Source organism: Dromiciops gliroides, chromosome 3 (genome assembly GCF_019393635.1).
Source record: "Dromiciops gliroides isolate mDroGli1 chromosome 3, mDroGli1.pri, whole genome shotgun sequence".
Lineage (NCBI taxonomy): Eukaryota > Metazoa > Chordata > Mammalia > Microbiotheria > Microbiotheriidae > Dromiciops > Dromiciops gliroides.
This window is the reverse complement of record NC_057863.1, coordinates 490,694,521-490,715,588: the sequence shown is the minus strand read 5'-3', so window position 1 is coordinate 490,715,588 and position 21,068 is coordinate 490,694,521. Positions and strand designations below refer to the sequence as shown.

The following is a 21,068-nucleotide window of genomic DNA, read 5'->3' as shown; positions in this document are numbered from 1 at the left end:
TGGAATTTAGGGTACCTGTGAAGGTTTTAACCTTGGGGAGAAAAGGGCTAAGTTTTCATCTGAGACTTAAGTAAAAGACAGGCGAAGAAGAATAGTGTCAAGGGGTTTTGAGTTATAGAGTTTCTTTATAAAGGTCATAGCAGATGGCCTTTATTCTTTCAGTAAAGTATGAGGCAAGGTCCTTAGCTGAGAAAATGGGAGAGAGTCACTGTAGGAGGCTGGAAAAGAGCTTTGGAACAGCCTCTTTGCACAGCAGGAAAGAGAATCAGTTAAGGAAGGAGTCAAAGGCCTGTCTTGCTGTGGAGAACTCCACTGGGATTAGATAACAGTAGTTTATAGTAGACCCAGTCAGCAAAAATGCATGACTTCTTTCAGCAGCATTTGAATAGGAGCCAAGATGGAAGATGATGAGATTTTAGTATTCAGCAAGAACTGAGTGGCATCAGAACAAGGGAGCAAAGTTGTAGAATGAAACTGGTTTTTTAAGTGGTCAAGATTGGAGCTTTGGGAGTGTAGTCTGACTATGAGAGATGGCAAAATACTGAGAGAGGGATTCAGGGCCATGAAAATATCAAAAATAGGTTGCAGGTAAGAGAGAGGCAAAGGAAGAGATATAATGTTAGGATGTTATGATTGAATAAAAATTTCAGAGTTCTTGATCATGAAAATGGATTACTTGCGGGTGATGGCAAGATTGAGGGTATGATATGAAGAAGAATATGCAGCTAGAGATTTCAGTGTCACTGAGTTTGAGAGGATAGAAAGAGAGTTTGCTGGCCATAGGGGATGAATTTGGAAAGAGTAGCAGTAGATGGAAGAGGCTGCACTAGTCAAGTAAAGTCCCATATCACCACTATCTGACCTCTATACCAGGCTTTGTCATCTATTTCCTAAATCATCTTCTTTCTTCCTTCAGATCAGATGATCTGTAGTATAGTCCAGTGACAATATCACCTGTGTTTCTGCCTCCATCAGTCTTTTTGTTGCTCAGCTATTCAGTTGTGTCCAGCTCTTTTTGACCCTATGGACCATAGTATTGCAGGCCCTTCTATACTCCACTATTCTGGAAGTCTGTCAAAGTTCATGTTCATTGTTTCCATGATACTGTCTCTATCCATCTTATCCCTTGTCATCGCCTTTTCCTTTTGCCTTCTGTCTTTTCCAACATCAGGATCTTTTCTAGTGAGTCCTGTCTTCTTATTATGTGACAAAAGTATTTAAGTTTCATCTTTGGTATTTGACCTTCCAGTGAATAGCCTGAATTAATTTCTTTATGTATTGACTGATTTGACCTTGCTGCTCAAGGGATTCTCAAAAGTTTTCTCCAGCACCACAGTTTGAAAATGTTGCTTCTGCAGCACTCAGATTTTCTTATAATCCAATTCTCACAGCCATAGCTGACTGCTGGAAAAATCATTCCTTTGAGAATAGGTACCTTTATCAGCAGTGTAATGTCTCTACTTTTTAATCCGCTGTCCAGATTTGCCATAGCTTTTGCAAGGTGCAAGTGTCTTTTAATTTCGTGGCTATCATTGCCATCTGAAGTGATCTTTGAGCCCAAGAATATAAAAATCTGACACTGCTTCCATTCCTTCTCACTTTATTTGCCAGGAAGTAATGGGACCAGTTGCCAAAATCCTTATTTTTTTGGATGTTAAGCTTCAAGCCAGCTTTTACAAAACTCTCTCCTCTTTCATCCTCATCAAGACGTTTTTCAGTTCCTGTTCACTTCCTGATAGCAGAGTGGTATTGTCTATGTAGTGGACATGGTTGATATTTCTCCTGGCAGCCTTAATTCCAGCTTTTGAATCATTCAGCCTGGCATTTTGCATGATGTACTCTGCATATACATTACATAAGTAAGGTGACAATATACAGCCTTGTATTCATTTTCCAATCTTTCACCAGTCAGTTCTTCCATCTTCGCCTTTAACTGTTGCTTCTTGGCCTGCATATAGACTCCTCAGGAGACAAGTAAGAGGATCTGGTACTCCCATCTCTTTGAGAACTTAACCACATTTTGTTGTCATCTACACAGTCAAAGGCTTCAAGTGTGGTCAATGAAGCAGAAGTAGATGTTTTTTATTCTGGAACTCTCTTGCTTTCTCCACAATCCCCACAATCCAGTGAATGTGGTCTTTGGTTCGAAAGCCAGCCTGCTGTTCTGGTAATTCTTGGTTCATATATTGCTGAAGCCTAGCTTGCAGAATTTTAAGCATATTCTTGCTGACATGTGAAATGAGTGTAGTAGTTAGTAATTTGAACATTCCTTGGTGTTGCCCTTCTTTAGAATTGAGATGTAAAATGATCTTTTGCAATACAGTGGTCACTCTTGTGTTTTACAAATGTGCTGGCATATTGACTGCAGCACTTTAATAGGGTTTTAAATAGCTCAGTTGAAATTCCATCATCTCCACCAGCCCTTATTGTTAGCAATGCTTCCTGAGACCCACTTGAGCTTTCTGGTCTTGAGACCAGTTCATCTTCCCTCTTGAGGCTTCACATATAGACAATTTGAGAGTATTGTCCTCATCTGAGTTTGTGTTTAGCTCTTCCCTGTCGACACAGAAGCTCTTGATGGTAAGAGCTCTTTTTTGTTTCTTATTCATATTGCAGCTTATTTTTTTTTAAGTTGAAGTCTGTTCCTGGGGCACCAGGGTCACTGTTTCAAGCTTCTTGTGCTGAGGGATAAGGGCTATGTCACTGGCTTTCTACTCTTAGGCCTCTATGGCTTTGTGGATTTCTCACCATCCTGGGCTTGCTCCCTGCACTTGGTCCTGACACGCTGGGATGGCCAGGCCTGGTCACACCTGTCCTGTGGGTGGCCCTCTAGCTGGCAGCTTGCCCCCTCAGCTGGTGCTGGTGAATCTCACCACTGGCCTACTGCGCCACCAGCTTGCTGAGCCAGGATCAAGGGGCTTCAGTTGCTCAGCTATGGCCTAGAGCTTCCTGCTCACTTGCCCCAACCCTCTCCACACTGCACCCCACTTTTGCTGAGTGAGACCAACCCTTCCTGAAGTCTTCTAAATTATCTCAGGTTGGAAGATTGTGTCTCTCTGTCTTTTTGTAGTTTCTGTAAGTTTCAGAATCCATTTAGAGACTTGATATAGTGTTCTTTTTGAGAGAACAGAAGGAGAGCTCAGGCAACCTGATGGCTTCTCTCCCCAATATTGGCTCTGTCCTCCCCACCAGACTTCATTCTCCAGGAAGTCTGACTCTAGATCAATAACCACACTTTCCTGGTTATTGGTGATGTTAAGATCTTTTTTATGTAGCTCTTTTGTGTATTATTGTCATCTCTTCTGCTTCTGTTAAATCCCTACCGTTTTTGTCTTTGATCATGTCTATTTTTGCATGAAACTTTCCCTTGATATCTCTAACTTTCTTGAGATCTGTCTTTCCCATTCTGTTGTTCTTTTCTCTTCCTTTGCTTTGCTCATATAAGAAAACTTTATCTCTCCTGGCTTTTCTCTGGAATTCTGCATTCAGTTATTCTTTACCTTTTGCTTTCTGTCTTTCCTCAGCTATTTGCAGAGCCTCATCAGATAGCTGTTTTGCTTTGTTACTCTTCTTTTTCTTGGGAAAGTTTTTTGTTGCTTCCTCCTTTACAGTATTGTACTCAGTCCATAGTTCTTTAGGCACTCTATCTCCCATCTCTCATTCCTTAAGTCTATTCATTACCTCCACTTCATATTCATAAGGGATGTTATTTAGGATATACCTATATGGTCTAATGGTTTTCCCTACTTAGTTAAGTCTGAATTTTGCAACAAAAAGCTCATGATCTGAGCTAAAGTCAGCTTCAGTTCTTGTTTTAACTATGTAGAGCTTCTCCACCTTTTGCTGTAAAGTATATAATCAATCTGATTTCTGTATTGACCATCTGGTGATGTCCCTCTGTAGAGTCACCTTTTGTTGACAACCATTATATAGATGTTTAATCTTTATGTCTCCTGTTTAACCCTATCCAGCTCACTTTAGTTCATAGATCTTACATTCCAGGTTCTTACGCAATACTGATCTTTATAGCATCAGACTTTCATTTCATTGCTATACACATCCAAAGCTGAGCTTCCTTTTGGCTTTGACCCAGCCACTTCATTAGTACTGGAGCTACTTGTAGTTGTATTCTGCTCTTCCCAAGTAGTGTATCGGACACCTTCCAACCTAAAGAGCTCATCTTCCAATGTCATTTCATATCATTTTAGTACTATCTATAAGGTTTTCTTGGCAGATACTGGAGTGGTTTGCCATTTCCTTTTCCAGTGGATCAGCTTTTGTCAGAACTCTCCATTATGATCTTTCTGTCTTGGGTGACACTGCATGGTATAGCTCATAGTTTCATTGAGCTATGTAAACCCCTGTACCACAACATGGCAGTGCTCCATAAGTCTTTATCCAGATGCTGTCCAACCTTCTTCCGCTATCACTTATGATTTCTTCAAATGTCTTCCTTCTCAATATTATGCTACTATCCCCCTTTTATTAGATCTGCAAGATTTGGGGCAAATATACTTTATAATCTTTGTAGGTGTATCCCTTCTAGAGCCAGGAACCCAAATCCTATTCTCAGGTCCTATCATCTTAACTAACTGTTCTCATACCCAGAATGTTTTTTTCTTCTAAAATCCTTAACTTTGATGGGCAGCAGTGGTGAAGGTGTACCACCTGTATCCTTGAGGTGTTGAGTTTATTCTCCAAGACTTCATGATCTTTGCAAATGTTTTCTGCATTCATTGTTTATGCCCCAATGCATCACCAGGGTTTAGAAGTTTTGCAGATTTTAAAACATGTCTCATGTTTCAGCTATACCATGCCCTGGGGAGTTTATACAATTCTCAGTTGTTAGCAGGTCAAAAAATAGGAACCTCTCTTCATAGCAGGCAGTTAGTTATTTGCTCTCTTGTTTATCTCTTTCTCTGACTTTTTTTGTGAAAGGTATCATGCCTTAGAGAACCAACAGCTGCTTCTCCTCAGAAGGAAGTTCTTCATATCTTTATTTCACTCCCCTAGTATTCAGTGGGCTTTTTCTTTTTCTTCTACTACATTCTTCTGCTCTCTAACCACCTGTCCATTGGACAAGGTTCTCTTCTGCCTCTTCAGATCCTTGTCCTTTGATTTCACACTAAACACTTTAATGTTGCATATCTATATAAAATTTGGGGAGAACCTGTGATTTCATTGGCATTGGGAATTCTCAGTGATGAGACTCTTAACAATGCAGATATGTACCTGTTCTATATTGAATATTATAAATAGGAATGAAAATGCCAGCTTACCATGCTACTTTTTTCAGATGTAATAAGACCTACTATCTCATAAGAATTTGAGGTCACCATTGACTTTATAACATTAAAGATTTCTTGTGGGTGAAATACATAGAGCACTATTTAGAATCTCTTTGGGAATCTGTGGCTATGCTCTATACCCTGAAATAATTAAATGGAACCTAACTAAAATATGTATACTCTTAAGATAAAAGTAATGTGAAATAAAAAAGATGTAATAATAATATTGCTGTATTGTTATTTCAGAAGCCAAAGGATCACAGTGAAAAGTATGAAGAAGAAAACTGGGAAATAAATTTTAAGGTAAGTTTCAACCCAGATCTTATTTTATAGTTAAATCATTTCCATTTCTTACTAAGTGCCTGAAATACTACTATTTCTAGAGGGTGGATATTTACTAAATAAATGCTTTTTATGCAGTAATCATGAAAATTCAACAATAAACAATTTATCTTTATTTCTCAGATCAAATATTTTCTGTGCTGCCTATATAACCCCACTATCAGGATCCCCTGTAGTAGGAAGTTATAGTCACTTTGGTAGATGTTATTCTGTTTTTAGGCTCAAAATATCAACCCTGAAAAAACATACCTACTAGATAGTCTTATTCTAGCCTTGCCAATACACTGATTACATTGTGTTATGAGAAGTTAATTATAAACATAGAAAAGAGAATGAAGAAAAACCCACAAATAAATTATAATAATGATAATAATAGCAGCTCTCATTTCTATAGCACGTTAAGGTTTTCAATATGGCTTTACAGATGTCTCATTTCCTCGTATTATTACCTATTTCACATGCATTTTCTCATATTATTTCATATTTTCACTCAAGCACAAAAAAATCAAATTTATTTTGCCAGACTGAACTTGTAATCTGTTCTTGCTGTTCAGTTGTTTTTCAGTAGTGTCTTAATTCTTCATGCTCCCATTTGAAGTTTTCTTGGCAAAGATCCTGAAGTAGTTTCCCATTTTCTTCTCCACTTCTTTTACAGATAAGGAAACTAAGACAAACAGATTTAGTTGTCTTGCCTAGGGTCACACATATGGTAACTGTCTAAGGCTGGATTTGAATTCAGGTAGATTAGTCTTCCTGATTCCAGGCCCAATCCTCTATCTACTATGCTACCTAGCTATCCTGACTTACAGTTTAGATGAAAGTGAATTGGTGGAAAGTTCAACCCATATCCAGAAAATAATCAAGAGATATGTCTATATGACAGTTACCAAATTCCAGAAAGATTTTTGCTAATTTGGAGTCGTGTCATAATGAATAATTTTTCTTTGAACTTTGCAGTAATGATCATAATGAAACTTGAATTTATCTTATGTTCTAGGAATTGCTTCGGTCTGATATGGAAACTCCTGTTTTACCACCATATTTATCACCATCTCTTCCTCCTCCAGGAGAACTTTATCCCGTCCAAGTGAAACATGTTGTTTCACCTAATGAGGTATACAATTTAAATATATAATGGGCAAATGAAAATTTTAATCCATATAGTAACATGGTAACCAAGAGTATCACCAATTTAGAAAATAATTTATTTGTACAGTCTTACGGAGAAGGATAGTGGAAGATTTTAAGCATTATCACCTCATGAGATAACACGAAGCAATGGAGGGGAAAACAGAAGAAAACAGTTTAAAGATACCTAAACGAGGGACCCAATTTAGCAATAATTCAAAAGGTATTGAAAGAGAATAAAATAGATAAAAGAAATATTTTCTTTTTTTGTTCTGATAGTTCAGTATTTTATTATTTTCCAGTTACATAGAAGGATAGTTTTCAACATTTGTTTTCATAGAATTTTTAGTTCCAAATTTTTCTCCCACCTTCCCTCTTCCCCATCAGTAAAGAAAGATTTTCAAATATTTTACAACATATCCTTTTACCATTAAGGACAGTAAGTGGAGCCACCACATTTAGTGGCTTTCTATGTTAACAGCCCCCATTTCACTTATAGGAAAGGCAAAAATGGCACTGAAGAGAACAAAGATGGAAAAGCAGATGAACTAGACCAAATGTACACGATGACAGAATTTTGAGGAATTAATGCTCATATTATCTTAAGGAAGTAGCAAAGTAATTGGGGGGGGCAGGAATCTCAGAGATGTTGTTACCAAAAAAGAAACTGGGGGCAGCTAGGTGGCACAGTGGATAGAGCACCTGCCCTGGAGGCAGGAGTACCTGAGTTCAAATCCAGCCTCAGACACTTAACATTTACTAGCTGTGTGATCCTAGTCAAGTCACTTAACCCTAATTGCCTCACTTTAAAAAAAAAAAAAAGAAAGAAAGAAACTTACAAAGTGTCAATAATTACTGACCTATATGTCTTATTTCTTATCTGTAGAAAAAAATATCTTTTAAAGTAATCTGTATACATGGGATAGCTAGGTGGATCACAGGACCTGAAGTCAAAAAGACTCATCTTCTGAGTTCAAATCCAGCTTCAGAAACTCATTAGCTTTGTGATCCTGGGCGAGTCACTTAATCCTGTTTACCTCAGTTTCCTTATCTGTAAAATGGGCTGGAGAAAGAAACGGCAAACCACTCCAGTATCTTTGCCAAGAAAACCACAAATAGGGTCACGAAAAGTCTAACACAACTGAACAACAATCTTCACATGCCTTGATGAAGTTATTAGAAAGAAGCATTAAAGCTTTCATAAATAATATTCCATAGTAGATTGAATCCTTACTAGCATATTGTAGAAAGATGGAAAAAATTAAAAATTCCAATATGCTTATTTTTTGTTGACTAAAAAAATTAAAAGTAAGGTAGAGTAAAACATCTCCCTAAAAGCTTTCCTCCAACAAGGTATCTCTCAGGCATATATTTTTCTCACTTTTACTATTTTTCCAATTACATGTAAAAACAATTTTTAACATGAACTTTAAAAATTTTTGAGTTCCAAATTCTTTCCTTCCCTTCCCTCCGCCCTTATTGAGAAGCAGTTTTATGTAGATTAAACATTTACAGTCATGCAAAATGTATTTCCATATTAGTCGTGAAAAAAACCACAACTCTCCCATCACCTCATTCTCCACCCCCCCCAAAAAAAAACAAAAGTTTTTTTAAAGTGGTGCTTCAATCTGCATTCAGACTCCATCAGTTCTCTCTCTCGAGATGGATAGCACTTTTCATCATGAATCCTTTGGAATTATCTTGAATCATTGTATTAGTGAGAATAGTTAAGTCATTTGCAGTTGCACATGCTGTTACCATGTACAGTGTTCTGGTTCTTTTCACTTCACTCTGCATCATTTCATGTAAGTGTTTCCAGGTTTTTCTGAAACCATCCTATTCATCATTTCTTATAGCACAATAGTATTCTATCACAATCACATACCATAGCTTGTCAACCATTCCCCAGCTGATGGGCATGCCCTCAATTTCCAATTCTTTGCCACCACAAAAGAGCTGCCACAAATGTTTTTGTACATATAGGTCCTTTTTCTTTTTAAAAATCTTTTTGGGGGGGCAGCTAGGTGGCACAGTGGATAGAGAACTGGCCCTGGATTCAGGAGTACCTGAGTTCAAATCCGGCCTCAGACACACTTACTAGCTGTGTGACCTTGGGCAAGTCACTTAACCCCAATTGCCTCACCAAAAAAAAAACAAAACAAAACAAAAATCTTTTGGGGATACAGACCTAACAGTGGTATTACTGGGTCAAAGGTTACATTCAGTTTTATAGTGCTTTGGGCATAGTATAATTGCTCTCCAGAATGGTTGGATCAGTTTACAACTCTACCAACAGTGTGTTAGTGTTCTGATTTTTCTATATCTCCTCCAACATTTGTCATTTTCTTTTTCTGCCAGTATGATAGGTATGAAGTGGTACCTCAGAGTTGTCTTAATTTTTCATGTATATGTTAAAATTCTTTGAACAGTGTAACAAGAGGGGGAAAAGCTTGTTGCACAATTTTAGGATCATTAGACTTAGCTAGGTGATACAGAGTGCTGGACTTGTAATACAAGGATCTAAATTCAAATTCTGCTCCAGCCCAAACCACCATTTATTGAGAAAGCTAAATTCCCTCTCCACTATCAGCCTCTTGCCCAGTTTTCTCTTATATCAACCCTAGCTGCCTCCCTATTAGAGAAGAGACGCTCTTGTCTTCTATTTTTTTGTTAAAGCTAGCACTGAGCACCATGAATGAGTACTCCATAAATTATTTTTCTTAAGCACGTACTTTGTGCTCCTGGGCAAGTCACATAACCTCTCTGAACCTCAGCTTCCTCACCTGTGAAATGAGGGGTTTTGCTGTGATGACCTCCAACATCCTATAAGGCTCTGACATAGATGATCCTTTGATTAATATTGAACAAAGCCTAACACAAATATATTTTTGCCAAAGTGGTTCACCACTGTTGTGGAGCAGATCTCCACCCAGAGCCCCAATTTAGAGACTCTTTCCTTGTACGTGATGAAGCCTCTGTTAGTCCTGTTTACAAATGACATACTGATTGTATCAAGCCATACAACACTACAGAGACTAGAGAGAAAATCCATTAATCACTTCAAAGAATTTCACCAAATCATTCTCTTAGGGAAAATCCAGTAGCTGAAGGACACTAGTTATCCCAATTATAATATTGACATGGTTGAAGGAACTTGTCAACAATATATAGATCTTGGATAGACATCATAAATAGACAACGAATTTGACCCTGAACTGGAGGAAAAAAATAAGACTTTCTACCTTTGTAACTCAACTCCCTGTCCTATGGAGCTACATCTAAATTTATTCCCCCAGGTTTCTTTTTTCTTTTTAGGTGGTTTGGATGTTGGATGATTAGTTCAAAGGAATCCTATAGATATAGTTTACATATATTTTAGCAAAGAATTCGACAGTCTCCTTGATCTTGTCCATGCTATTCTCAGAAGAAAGTGAGCCAGAAAATAAGTTACTTGGATTCAAAATTGATTTAAGTTGACTGTCCAAAGAATAGTTACTAATTATTCAATGTAAACTTCAACTTGGAAGGAAGTGTCTTGTGAACTACTCCGGGAAACTGTGCATAGGTTTGACTTGTTTAACGTTTTTTATCATTGATTTGAAGAAAAACATAGACTGTCATATGGAAAGGAGGATTAGACTGGTTTAGGCTGTCCCTAGAAAGCAAAATTAGAAATAATGTTTGGACATTGCAGAGAAACAAATTTATTGGCTTGATATAAGGAAACTTCTCCTAGTGATTAAAACTATCTCAGTGAAAGTTTTCCTCCTCTTCACTTATGATTTTCAAGCAAAGGCTTAAAAATTATGTTGTACATGAGATTCTGGTTCAGATATTGATTAACCAGATGGTCCCTGAGATCTAAGATTCTTTGAGAGCTTGCCAAGGAAGAATATGGCCAAAGAAAAAAAGGAAAAAGACTCCTTAGGAACAAGTACATTAAGGGGTCAAGAAGTGGATGAGGTATCAGAACAAAAATACCAAGGAGTATCCTAGTTATAACTATTATTGATTCTATGCCAGTTGTGTAACAAACATTGCAAAAATAACAAATTTAAAGAAATATTGCCCTTTTATTCTTTTGGCCTAGGTATATATCTGCCTTGATCTAACAGAAAACTTCAACCATCAAAATGACACAATTGACACTGGAGTCAGCTGGAAGTCTGAACCAAAGAGCCTAGATGAAGTACTACAGAGTTGTAATCAAAACGTGGATTCTCTCCCTTCACTGACAGATTTTAGATCAGGTATTTTTGTGTCATTTTTTTTCACATACAGAGAAATTTCATTATATTTTTATCTTAATGAAACTTTGACATGCTATTTTTTAAATATTTGTGGAGGCTTTGGTTCAATGTTTGTTTTGAAAAAGTGAAAAAAGTTTTAAAATAATTTCTTTAAATCAGCAACACTTTCTTTGTTTCAACTAATTTCCTAAACAGAAGAAATATTGTGTATTTCTACCTTCATTGCAGATGTCATGATGTTATTGATTCCTTTTGGGTTGTTTTTTTTTTATATATACCATGTCATTTCCTGATATGTAACCCATTCTTATAGAACACTCCCTTTAAAAAAGAAAAACAGGGGGCAGCTAGGTGGCGCATTAAAGGGCCAGCCCTGGATTCAGGAGGACCTGAGTTCGAATGTGGCCTCAGAGACTTGATACTTACTAGCTGTGTGACCCTAAGCAAGTCACTTAACCCTCATTGCCCTGCAACAATAAAGAAAGAAAGAAAAGAAAAGAAAAAAGAAAAACAAAGCTAAATAAGACAATATTCTATACCTACTGTCCCTTAGCTCTTACAGGGAAAAGGGAAGTATATTTAATCATCTCCAGGAATTATATTGGTCATTGCATTTAATCTTGAGTTCAGCTGTGTTTCAGTGTTTTTATTTGCATTTGTATAGTTTTATATATTTATTTGTTCATATATATAATAGCTAGCATTGATTCTAGCACTTAAAAGTTTGCAAAGCATTTTTGGGGGTGGACGGGTATTGTGGTTCTTGTCTTTTCAGTCAACTTACTTTTTGCCATTCAAGTGGTAAATGAAAGGGGTGTCTACTATTTCTCATACAGATTAATAAGTTTTAAGAAGGGGAGAAGTACATCCAAATTTAAAGTTGGTCATAACTAGCTCTAATCTAACTTTATTTGCTTTTTCAACTTATTTAACTTGTATTTATCACTAAGGAACATGGAAAAAGAATATTAAATCTTTCAGTGGACTGACATAAAATGATAGGCTTATTAAATAGAATCTTTAATATTTCAGTGCTTCAGAGATTTGTAATTTCTCTGATAAGGGTGGTTCCCTCACAAATTCTTACTACAACCTCTCTACAACTTATTAGTCTTTGAGAACTGTTTTTGTAATCTCTCCCCCACAAAAATAAAATCGTCCTCCTGAGGCCAACTTTTAATAGTGAGTTTCAGGGGGAAGCTAGGTGGTGAAGTGGATAGAGCACCCTCCCAGGAATCAGGAGGACCTGAGTTCAAATCCAGCCTCAGATACTTGACACTTACTAGCTATGTGACCCTGGGCAAGTCACTTAACCCTTATTACCCCACCCCACCCCCAAAAAAAGTAGTTTCAGAATTTTGCTAGGCTGGTCCTCAGTGATCAGATATATACAGGCCATTACTGAGTTGCTATAATAAAGGCCTACTCTGATGGCTCACTATAAGATGGAAGTAACCCTGGGTTCCTTAAAGTTTTGCTAGCAGAGTATAACCTTTACTAGGTTCTATCAAATTGAAAATACTTCAAGTATGACCAGATGGTGATTAGAAGGCCTATTTGTGTATTTAGATTTATTTATTTATTTAGAATTTTCCCCAAGTTACATGTAAAAAAATTTTTTTCACATTGATTTTTTTAAAACTTTGTGTCCCAAATTTTCTTCCCTCCCTCCTCACCCCTCCCTAAGAAATCAAGCAGCTCAATATGTCATACATGTGCAGTCATGCAAAACATCTTCATATTAGGCTGTGAAAGAAAACAAACAAAATAACTTTAGAAAGAGGAACTAACATAAAATTATACTTCAGTCTGTATTCAGATACCATCAGTTCTTTCTCTTTTGATGGTTTGCATTTTTCATGTTCTTCTGATAGCATTCTGCTAATCATTTCTTTCACAGTTACTATTGCTAACTGTATTACTCTCCATCCTATTCCCTCCCCATGATATTTACTCTATTTTCATTTACCCTATCCCTTCTCAAAAGTGTTTTGCTTTTTACTGCTCCCTCCCCCAGTCTGCCCTCTTTTCCTTCACCTCTTCCTGCTTTATCCCCTTCCCCTTCCCCTTCCACTTTCCCTCAGGACAAAATATATTACTATACCCACCTAAGTGTGTATGTTATTCCCTCTTTGAGCCAATTCTGATGAGAGTAAGGCTCACTCAACTTCCCCGCTCCTTCCCCATCTTCCCCTGCACTCCATAAGCTTTTTCTTGTTTCTTTTATGTGAGCTACTTTACCACATTCCACCTCTCCCTTTCCCTTTCTTCCAGTGCATTTCTCTTACCCCTTAACTTTATTTTAAAGATCATCATGGGTCAGCTGGGTGACACAGTGGACAAAGCACCAGCCCTGGACCCAGGAGGCCCTGAGCCCAACTCCAGCCCCAGAAATAAGCCACCCCACCCTGCCTGCTCCACAAAAAATAAATGCTTTACAGATATCATCCATTCATATTCATTCACACCTGTGCCCTCTAAGTATATTCCTTTCAGCTGCCCTAATACTGAGAAAGTTCTTATGAGTTAGAAGTATTATCTTCCCATGTAGGAATGTAAACTGTTTAACCTTTTAACATCCCTCCTGATTTCTTTTTCCTGTTTACCTTTTTAAACTTCTCTAGGGTCTTGTATTTGAACGTCAAATTTTCTAATTTAGTTCAGATCTTTTTATCATAAATACCTGAAAGTCCTCTTTTTCATTGAAGTCCTATTTTCCCCCTCTGAAAGATTATACTCAGTTTTGCTCAGTAGGTGATTTGGGGTTGTAATACTAGTTCCTTTGCCCTCTAGATTATCATATTCCATTACCTCCAATCCTTTAATGTATAAGAAGCTAGATCTTGTGTTATCCTAACTGTAGCTCCAAAGTATTTGAATTCCTTTTTTCTAGCTGCTTGTAATATTTTCGCCTTGACCTGGGTTCTTGGAATTTGGCTATAATATTCCTAGAAGTTTTCCTTTTGGGATCTCTTTCTGGAGGTGATTGGTAGATTCTTGCTATTTATATTTTACCTTCTGCTTCTAGAATATCAGGGTTTCCCTGACAATTTCTTGGAAAATGATGTCTAAGCTCTTAATTTGATCATGTTTTTCAGGTAGTCCAGTGATTTTCAAATTATCTCTCCTGGATCTATTTTCCAAGTCATCTGTTGTTCCAAGGAGATATTTCATAATGCCCTCTATTTTTTATTCATTTGGATTTCCTTTATTGCATCTCGATTTCTCATAAAGTCATTAGCTTCTATTTGCTCTATCCTAATTCTTAAGCAATGATTTTCTTCAGAGAGTTTATGTACCTCCTTTTTCAATTTGGCTTTTCAAGCTGTTGACTTTTTTATGACCCTCCTGCATCACTCTCATTTCTCTTTACATTTTTTCCTCTCCCTCTCTTACCTTATCTTCAAAGTCCTTTTTGAGTGATTCCATGGCCTGAGACCAATTCATATTTTACTTGGAAGTTTTGGATGTAGGAGCTTTGACTTTATCTTTTTCTGAGGGTGTTTTTTGATCTACCTTGTCACCAGAGAAACTTTCAATGGACTGCTGCTTTCCCTGCCTGCTCATCATGACTGCCTATTTCTTGGCTTAATGTTGTTGTGGAGCTCCTTCTTAATGTGGAGTGTTGCTTCCAGGATGCACTATTCCAAGCTCTAGGGGGTCCCAGGTGGTACAATTTAGGCTTGATCTCAGCCCACTTGGCCTATAAGTAACCAGGGGCCTGCTTTCTCTTTAACTTGGAGGCAGAAATCTGATTGAAATCTGATTCTCTATGGTTGAAAGCTTGGCATGCCTGCGCCCCTTCCCCACTGGGCCACTGTCACTCAAGTCCACTTCCTGAGTAACCCCACAGTGCTTCTGCCTCTGCTCCAGCAGAGACCCCCTAGTATTTCTCTCCAGCCAAGTGCTATACCCCTTCGCTGATCTGTGTTTCAGAAGAAGCTGCTGAAGCTGAATATTACAAGGCTTTAGAGGTGCAACCTGCCTGGGGCTAGATTTGCACCACACACTGAGCTCTTCTCTCACCCTGTTGAGCAGACAATCCCTGCGACCTATTTAAGCCATCCTTGGCTGGAAGATAGTCTCACTCTGTTCTTTTGTGGGTTTTGCTGCTCTAGGAATTACCTTATGACTATTTTTTTTTTGAGATATGTGGATGGATTTGTCAGGAGCTCAGAGTCACAGCCTTTCTTCCATTATCTTGGCTCCACCCCCCCAGAAGGCATATTTGTTAATAATTCTAGATTTCCTAAGTATAATAAGTCTATGCTTCTCTAAGTAGGACTAAAGTCAAACTAATTCAGAAATATCTCTCTTAAGTATAATGTTTATGAGGTAAAAGTCTTAGAGTCACTCTTAGCAACCCATTTCCTCCACAGTATAATCAATTATGTTTTTGTTTTTTTGTGTTGTTGGGGTTTTTTTTTTGTTTTATTTTGTTTTTGGTGAGGCAGTTGGTGTTAAGTAACTTGCCCAGGGTCACACAGCTAGTAAGTATCAAGTGTCTGAGGTCAGATTTGAACTGGAGTCCTCCTGACTCCAGGGCCAGTATTCTATCCACTGCACCACCTAGCTGCCCCTATAATCAGTTATGTTTCAAGGCAGCATATGAAACCATAATATTGGTAAAAAGGAAAAGAGTAACTGTTTAACAGACATATAGACTTGAGGAAAAGGGAAATTGCTGAGTAATGATAAAGGTCACTCTCTTCCAGATTCTTGATGTCATCATCTGTGGAACTACCAAAGCAGTCTCTTCTCCCAAGTGTTTAATACCTACCTTAGTCTTATTTATTCTAACTTCTGTTCCCTTCAGACACTAATTTTCTAGTTTCTTAATATCTTCAGCTTACTCCCTCAATTACATTTATGGTCATACTTTAGACACCACATTGCCCCTATCCATACACCAAACCAAGTAAATTTTTGCCCTGTGTGCAGAAAGTACATTATATACATCATCTTATTTAAACCTTAAAACAATACCGTGAAGTGGATACTAAATCTGTGATTTAGTTGATTCAGAAGTTTCCTCCAGTACTAGAAATCCCAGCTCTGCCTTCCAGCCCTTGTTTGCCTTTTGTCCCTGTCCTCTCCTAAGTTCCCTACAGAGAATCCAGACAGTGCTAGGGGCCTTCTTTCACCAACACTTAATACTGAAGAGATGCTGCTGGTCCTTTCATCTTCATCTAGGGAAGAATAAATGGGGTTCAAAAAGAAGTGTCTTCTATAGTTGTGAAACTTATATTCAGTGAAATTTGAACCCATCATTCTGCCCTTGGGTCCAGTACTCTGGCCACATATAGCATGTTAATAAAGTCATAATACTTAGTGAAGAAGCTATGTTTTTAGTTTTAGATTAGGTGGAGGCCAGATTCTGTTCCGTTAAATACCTTGAGGAAATGAAACTTGCTAAGTGAATGAGCTAGAATGAAATTTGGCATATGATTTTTCCTGACAGTCATATCCAGTGAATTAATTAGTACGTGAAACATTTATTTTGATATTAAATTTGTGACATTGAGAAAAACTTTGACAGATATTAGAGAAATTAAATTTTATAATTATTTAATAAAAATCACTTAGAAATATGGATCTAGCAAACATTGAACTGTTACATATTGATGAGAAAGCTTACTTCTGCCTTTCAAGCATCTGTGATTTAGTCAGTATGGATGTTCCTTTCTCTGATGCAGATCACAGTTTTTGAGAGATTATCTGCCCCAAAAAGTATTCAACTTCAAACAAACAAAAAAAAAGTAATCAACTTATTATTTTCTCTGAACATAGTTAGACAGGGCCTGTGAAAAATAAAATTCGGGACTTTCCCGTTTGGTGACTATGTGAAGGTTTTATTACATTCTTACAAGAATGGACACACAATAAAGGAGTGGTACACTCTCTTACTGTGACAGGGTTGGGTTTTGTGTTTTTTTTTTAATTCTTTAATCCTAACGCAAAGTTCCCTCCCTTCTGTTCCCCTTTGGCTGAGTACCAGGACATGTATAATCTTCTGGGAATGCCTCTATGTGCCCCCCACCCTTTACATACATTGCAGGTACATTAAAATGAGCCATCTCCCTTCCAGGGGTGTGTCAGTTAATATGTATAAGCTAATAAACAAGTGCATTACAAACTTAGTCTTAACCTTTGTCATACTTAACTAACTAGACAACTGGCCTTGAGGCCCCCTTCTGTAATCTATTTCTACTGGCCTTGAAGTCCCTTTCTACAATCCTCCTTCCTTACCCAGACTCCTTCTCTGTCCTGTTTTTCTGAGATAACAGCATTTTTCTGATGTAACACTATTTCATTTCTCTCAGTCTTTAGATAAAATGGCATGTAGTTTAGTCTTGTCCTATTCTCAGACTGTCCAATTTGATAGTACTCAGTAGGGTTATGCTCTGCTTTAAAAATCCAGTGTCACGTTAAGGCATCACAGTCATGGTTTGATGGAAGAGAAAGTATAACTTGGCTTATAAAGCAGGCAAATCCTACAGGCAGCCAACCCTTAGAGCTCCATTCTCCTCCAAAGAAGCTGGATAGAGGATGGAGCAAGATGGAGATATGTGGGGAAGGCAAGGGGGACTGCTGCTTTTGTGGCGCTTAAGAAACACAAAAAATAGAATGCGTGGAAATAGGAAAGCTATGGCCAGCACAGTGTCAGTCAGCCTGCCTGACTTAGAATGAGTGCTGTGTAAATGTTAGCTGCCATCATCATCATCATTTCCATAGTTTTCATCTGGGCCTAAATATTCACTGTTCAGACTTTAAAAGGACATTGGGAAAGTGACAGTCACTTTCTGGAAATGATAAAAATCAGGACTAATATAAAGAAATGAAAGGGTCTTTCATATGTTAGGTAGTGAAAATGTTAGATTTATATGATAATTTCTTTTTTATTCCCTCTCTAGAAATGCCTTGTCTTGCAGAATATAATGATGGTTTATGGTATCGAGCAAAGATTCTTTCCATCAAAGAATTTGATCCTCTTGCAATCCTGGTACAGTTTGTTGATTATGGATCAACTGAAAAATTGCCAACAAGCAGGTGAATTCAACATCATTATGTTTAGCAGTAATCTGTTAAGGATATCCTATTCCTTCCTTTCTCCAAGAATATCTATGAGTTGTTCATAATTTTAAAGTATTAAAAATCATTACATGATGTATGTTGTAATGTTTCTTCTGTTTTAGACTGCGTCAAATTCCTATCCACCTTATGAAATATCCTGCCCGGGCTGTGAAAGTCCTTTTGGCTGGATTTAAACCTCCATTAAAAGATTCAGAAAAGACAAGAATTCCATATTGCCCCAAGTGGAGCATGGAAGCCATGTGGGCTATGATAGACTGTCTTCAAGGAAAACAGCTTTATGCTTCCTCATTGGTAAATTTTTATTTTAATTAGCAGGAATACTTAAGAGTTCAGAATTTTTCATGGAAATTTGGTTATCACTAAATAATCTTATCTTAGTTGCCTATTTCATAATTACATAGGACAGAAGTGTTGAACTCCCATAGCTGGGCCAGATTTAAATGCAATTGGGAAGTGTTTGACAAAATAAATAAAAATACATTATAACATAGATAATGTCATTTGTGGTGAGTCAATATACAGATCACAGGGATCCTTTACTGTCTGAATTTGATACCACTAATATAGCACTTGAGAACATATTGATCTAGAGATTTAATTTTAAAGTTTATTAGAAGTTATATGACATTGACGTTGTTTCAGTTATCCAGACTTGGAATTCATTTTTAAGTATTACGAGTCCACATTAATTTTGAAATCTTGTTAAGACAAAAATCAGTATCAGAAATCCCAAATAAAAATAACCTGTTTGCTTTTTTTTGGTGGGGATGGTGAGGCAGTTGGGGTTAAGTGACTTGCCCAGGGTCACACAGCTAGTAATTATTAAGTATCTGAGGCTGGATTTAAACTCAGGTCCTCCTGAATCCAGGGCCAGTGCTCTATCCACTGCACCACCTAGCTGCCCCTCTGCTTTTTTTGTTTGGTTTTGGTTTTGTTTTTGTTTTGTTTTAAGTGAGGCAATTGGGGTTAAGTGACTTGCCCAGGGTCACACAGCTAGTAAGTGTTAAGTGTCTGAGGCCAGATTTGAACTCAGGTCGTCCTGACTCCAGGGCCGGTGCTCTATCCACTGCGCCACCTAGCTGCCCCTGCCCCTCTGCTTTTAAAGTAAATGTTCCTTAGTTCCTCTGAAACATAAAATTTAGGAGATATGGCAGGGGGAAACTGGTTTGCTTTAAACCTAATGTTCAGCAAGTGTTTGTTTCCACTGTGTATGTGAGAGCTGTGACTTCCTCTGGAGTACAAAATAGGCTTGTTAAGGATAGAGCTTTTCAAAGATAATTTAAATCGGGTATCTGGATATAAATGTATATGAATATTTATACATGTACACTTATATGTATGTATATATGTCATTTATACACACATATAAGTATACACATAGAGATTATCACATAAGGCATTACTTATAGTCTTATAGTAACATACATACAGAATGATGGCATCAGTGTTGATTCTGTCCAAAAAGGCTTTGTGAGTGAGGCAGGATTTAGCTTGAGTGTTTAAAGAATGGAAATTGATAAAAATGGGTCAAGTCCATTGTGTACATACTGAATAGCTTAGGATAGAATAAAGAGGAAGGGGTGAACTTGGTGAACTTGTTTGAAAAATTTTACTTATATTTTAGACTCAGTCACCAGAATATATAGTGACTTTATATGAAGATGAACAATATCCAGTTCATATGTCATTGATAGAAATGGGACTTGCGGATTTAGATGAATGATGTAAGTATATATACTGCTTTCTGACCTTTTTAACTAGCACAACTTATGATTAGTAACAGACATCAATGCCATGTACCATATGATTTTCCCTTGTTACCTCACAGAAATGGCAAGTAAGCTTAATGAGAAATTCCCCCAAATAAGGCATGGTCTTATCTCCCCTTGGATGCCTTTCCTATCTTCCCTTTATCTTGTGAAAGGGAGAATAGCACCAGTACCAAAGAGTGCCCACATTTCTAGATAACTTTACTTGGAATATTTACAGCCAATAAAGAACCAGGAGAGGCATGTACTAGTAGCTTTCAGCAGCTCTTTAGGGTAGTTTCTGTAGGATTTACTGGGAACAAACTGGTCATCATATTGAGAAATTTTAGTTGATTGCACTATATTATACATGTATATAATGCATGTGTACACATATGTACATGTTTTCACATGTACATATATATCGTGTAGATGTAGGTAATTGACTTGTCCAGTTGCGTCAGTTTGTGTATGAACTTAGTATAACAGGAATGAATGTTCGTCACTAGGTCATCATTTGGGAAATAGGCCCAGAGAGGTTAAAAGAATTAGCTGTGTTCACATTAAGGTAATTTCAGAGACAGGATTTGAAACTAGGGTTCCATCCTTATCAAGAGTTTTTTCCGTCTTGCAAGCAATTGGACAGGTATAAGCATTTGAGAAAATCCAGGTGTGTACACACACAATAAAATCTTATTTTTTAACTATTTGGATTGGATATTTACAACACTTCAAAAATGTTAGGTTAATAATCATTTTGTACTCTCTTCTTTGGAAAAAAATTGGGCATTAACAAAAATAATGCTTAGCCATTAAAAGTAAAAACTAATTTCAGTCTGGTTAATCCACAAAGCTTCATTAAAGTACTTTACATAATCTTGTGGAGTTTTGTAATTAGTCATATAAAGATCTAGATCAAGAAACATCCACAAAATTAGACTTTAAAATGTAGATGTATAATTATACCAAAGCTTTTGTTTTTCAGGTGTATCTATATTACATGATGAACACATGTGGCAGTCCAGAAGAAACATTTTAGTTCTATTTAGAGTAGTTCAGGATTATTTGTTTTGTTTTTCAACATAATTTTCATATGCTGCCATCATCTCTGTTGGATTTGTTAGGAATTCTTTTTAAAATGACTAAAGAATATACTTAATAAATGTTTATTTTGAGTCATTGTTCATAAACTTTTCTGGTTTATTATCATTTTTATT

General features: G+C 37.1%; 1 protein-coding gene across 1 annotated transcript in view; it reads left to right on the top strand.

Moving 5' to 3' along the window:
* RNF17 (ring finger protein 17) overlaps positions 1-20,972 on the top strand; it is a 123,875-nt gene extending 102,903 nt beyond the window's left edge. Inside the window, 7 exon segments of the mRNA XM_043996376.1 lie at positions 5,535-5,591; positions 6,628-6,744; positions 10,849-11,008; positions 17,923-18,058; positions 18,205-18,394; positions 19,728-19,827; positions 20,837-20,972. Of these exon segments, the coding sequence (XP_043852311.1) occupies positions 5,535-5,591; positions 6,628-6,744; positions 10,849-11,008; positions 17,923-18,058; positions 18,205-18,394; positions 19,728-19,826 (759 nt within the window). The 3' untranslated portion in view covers position 19,827; positions 20,837-20,972.
* Positions 20,973-21,068: the final 96 nt, after the last annotated feature.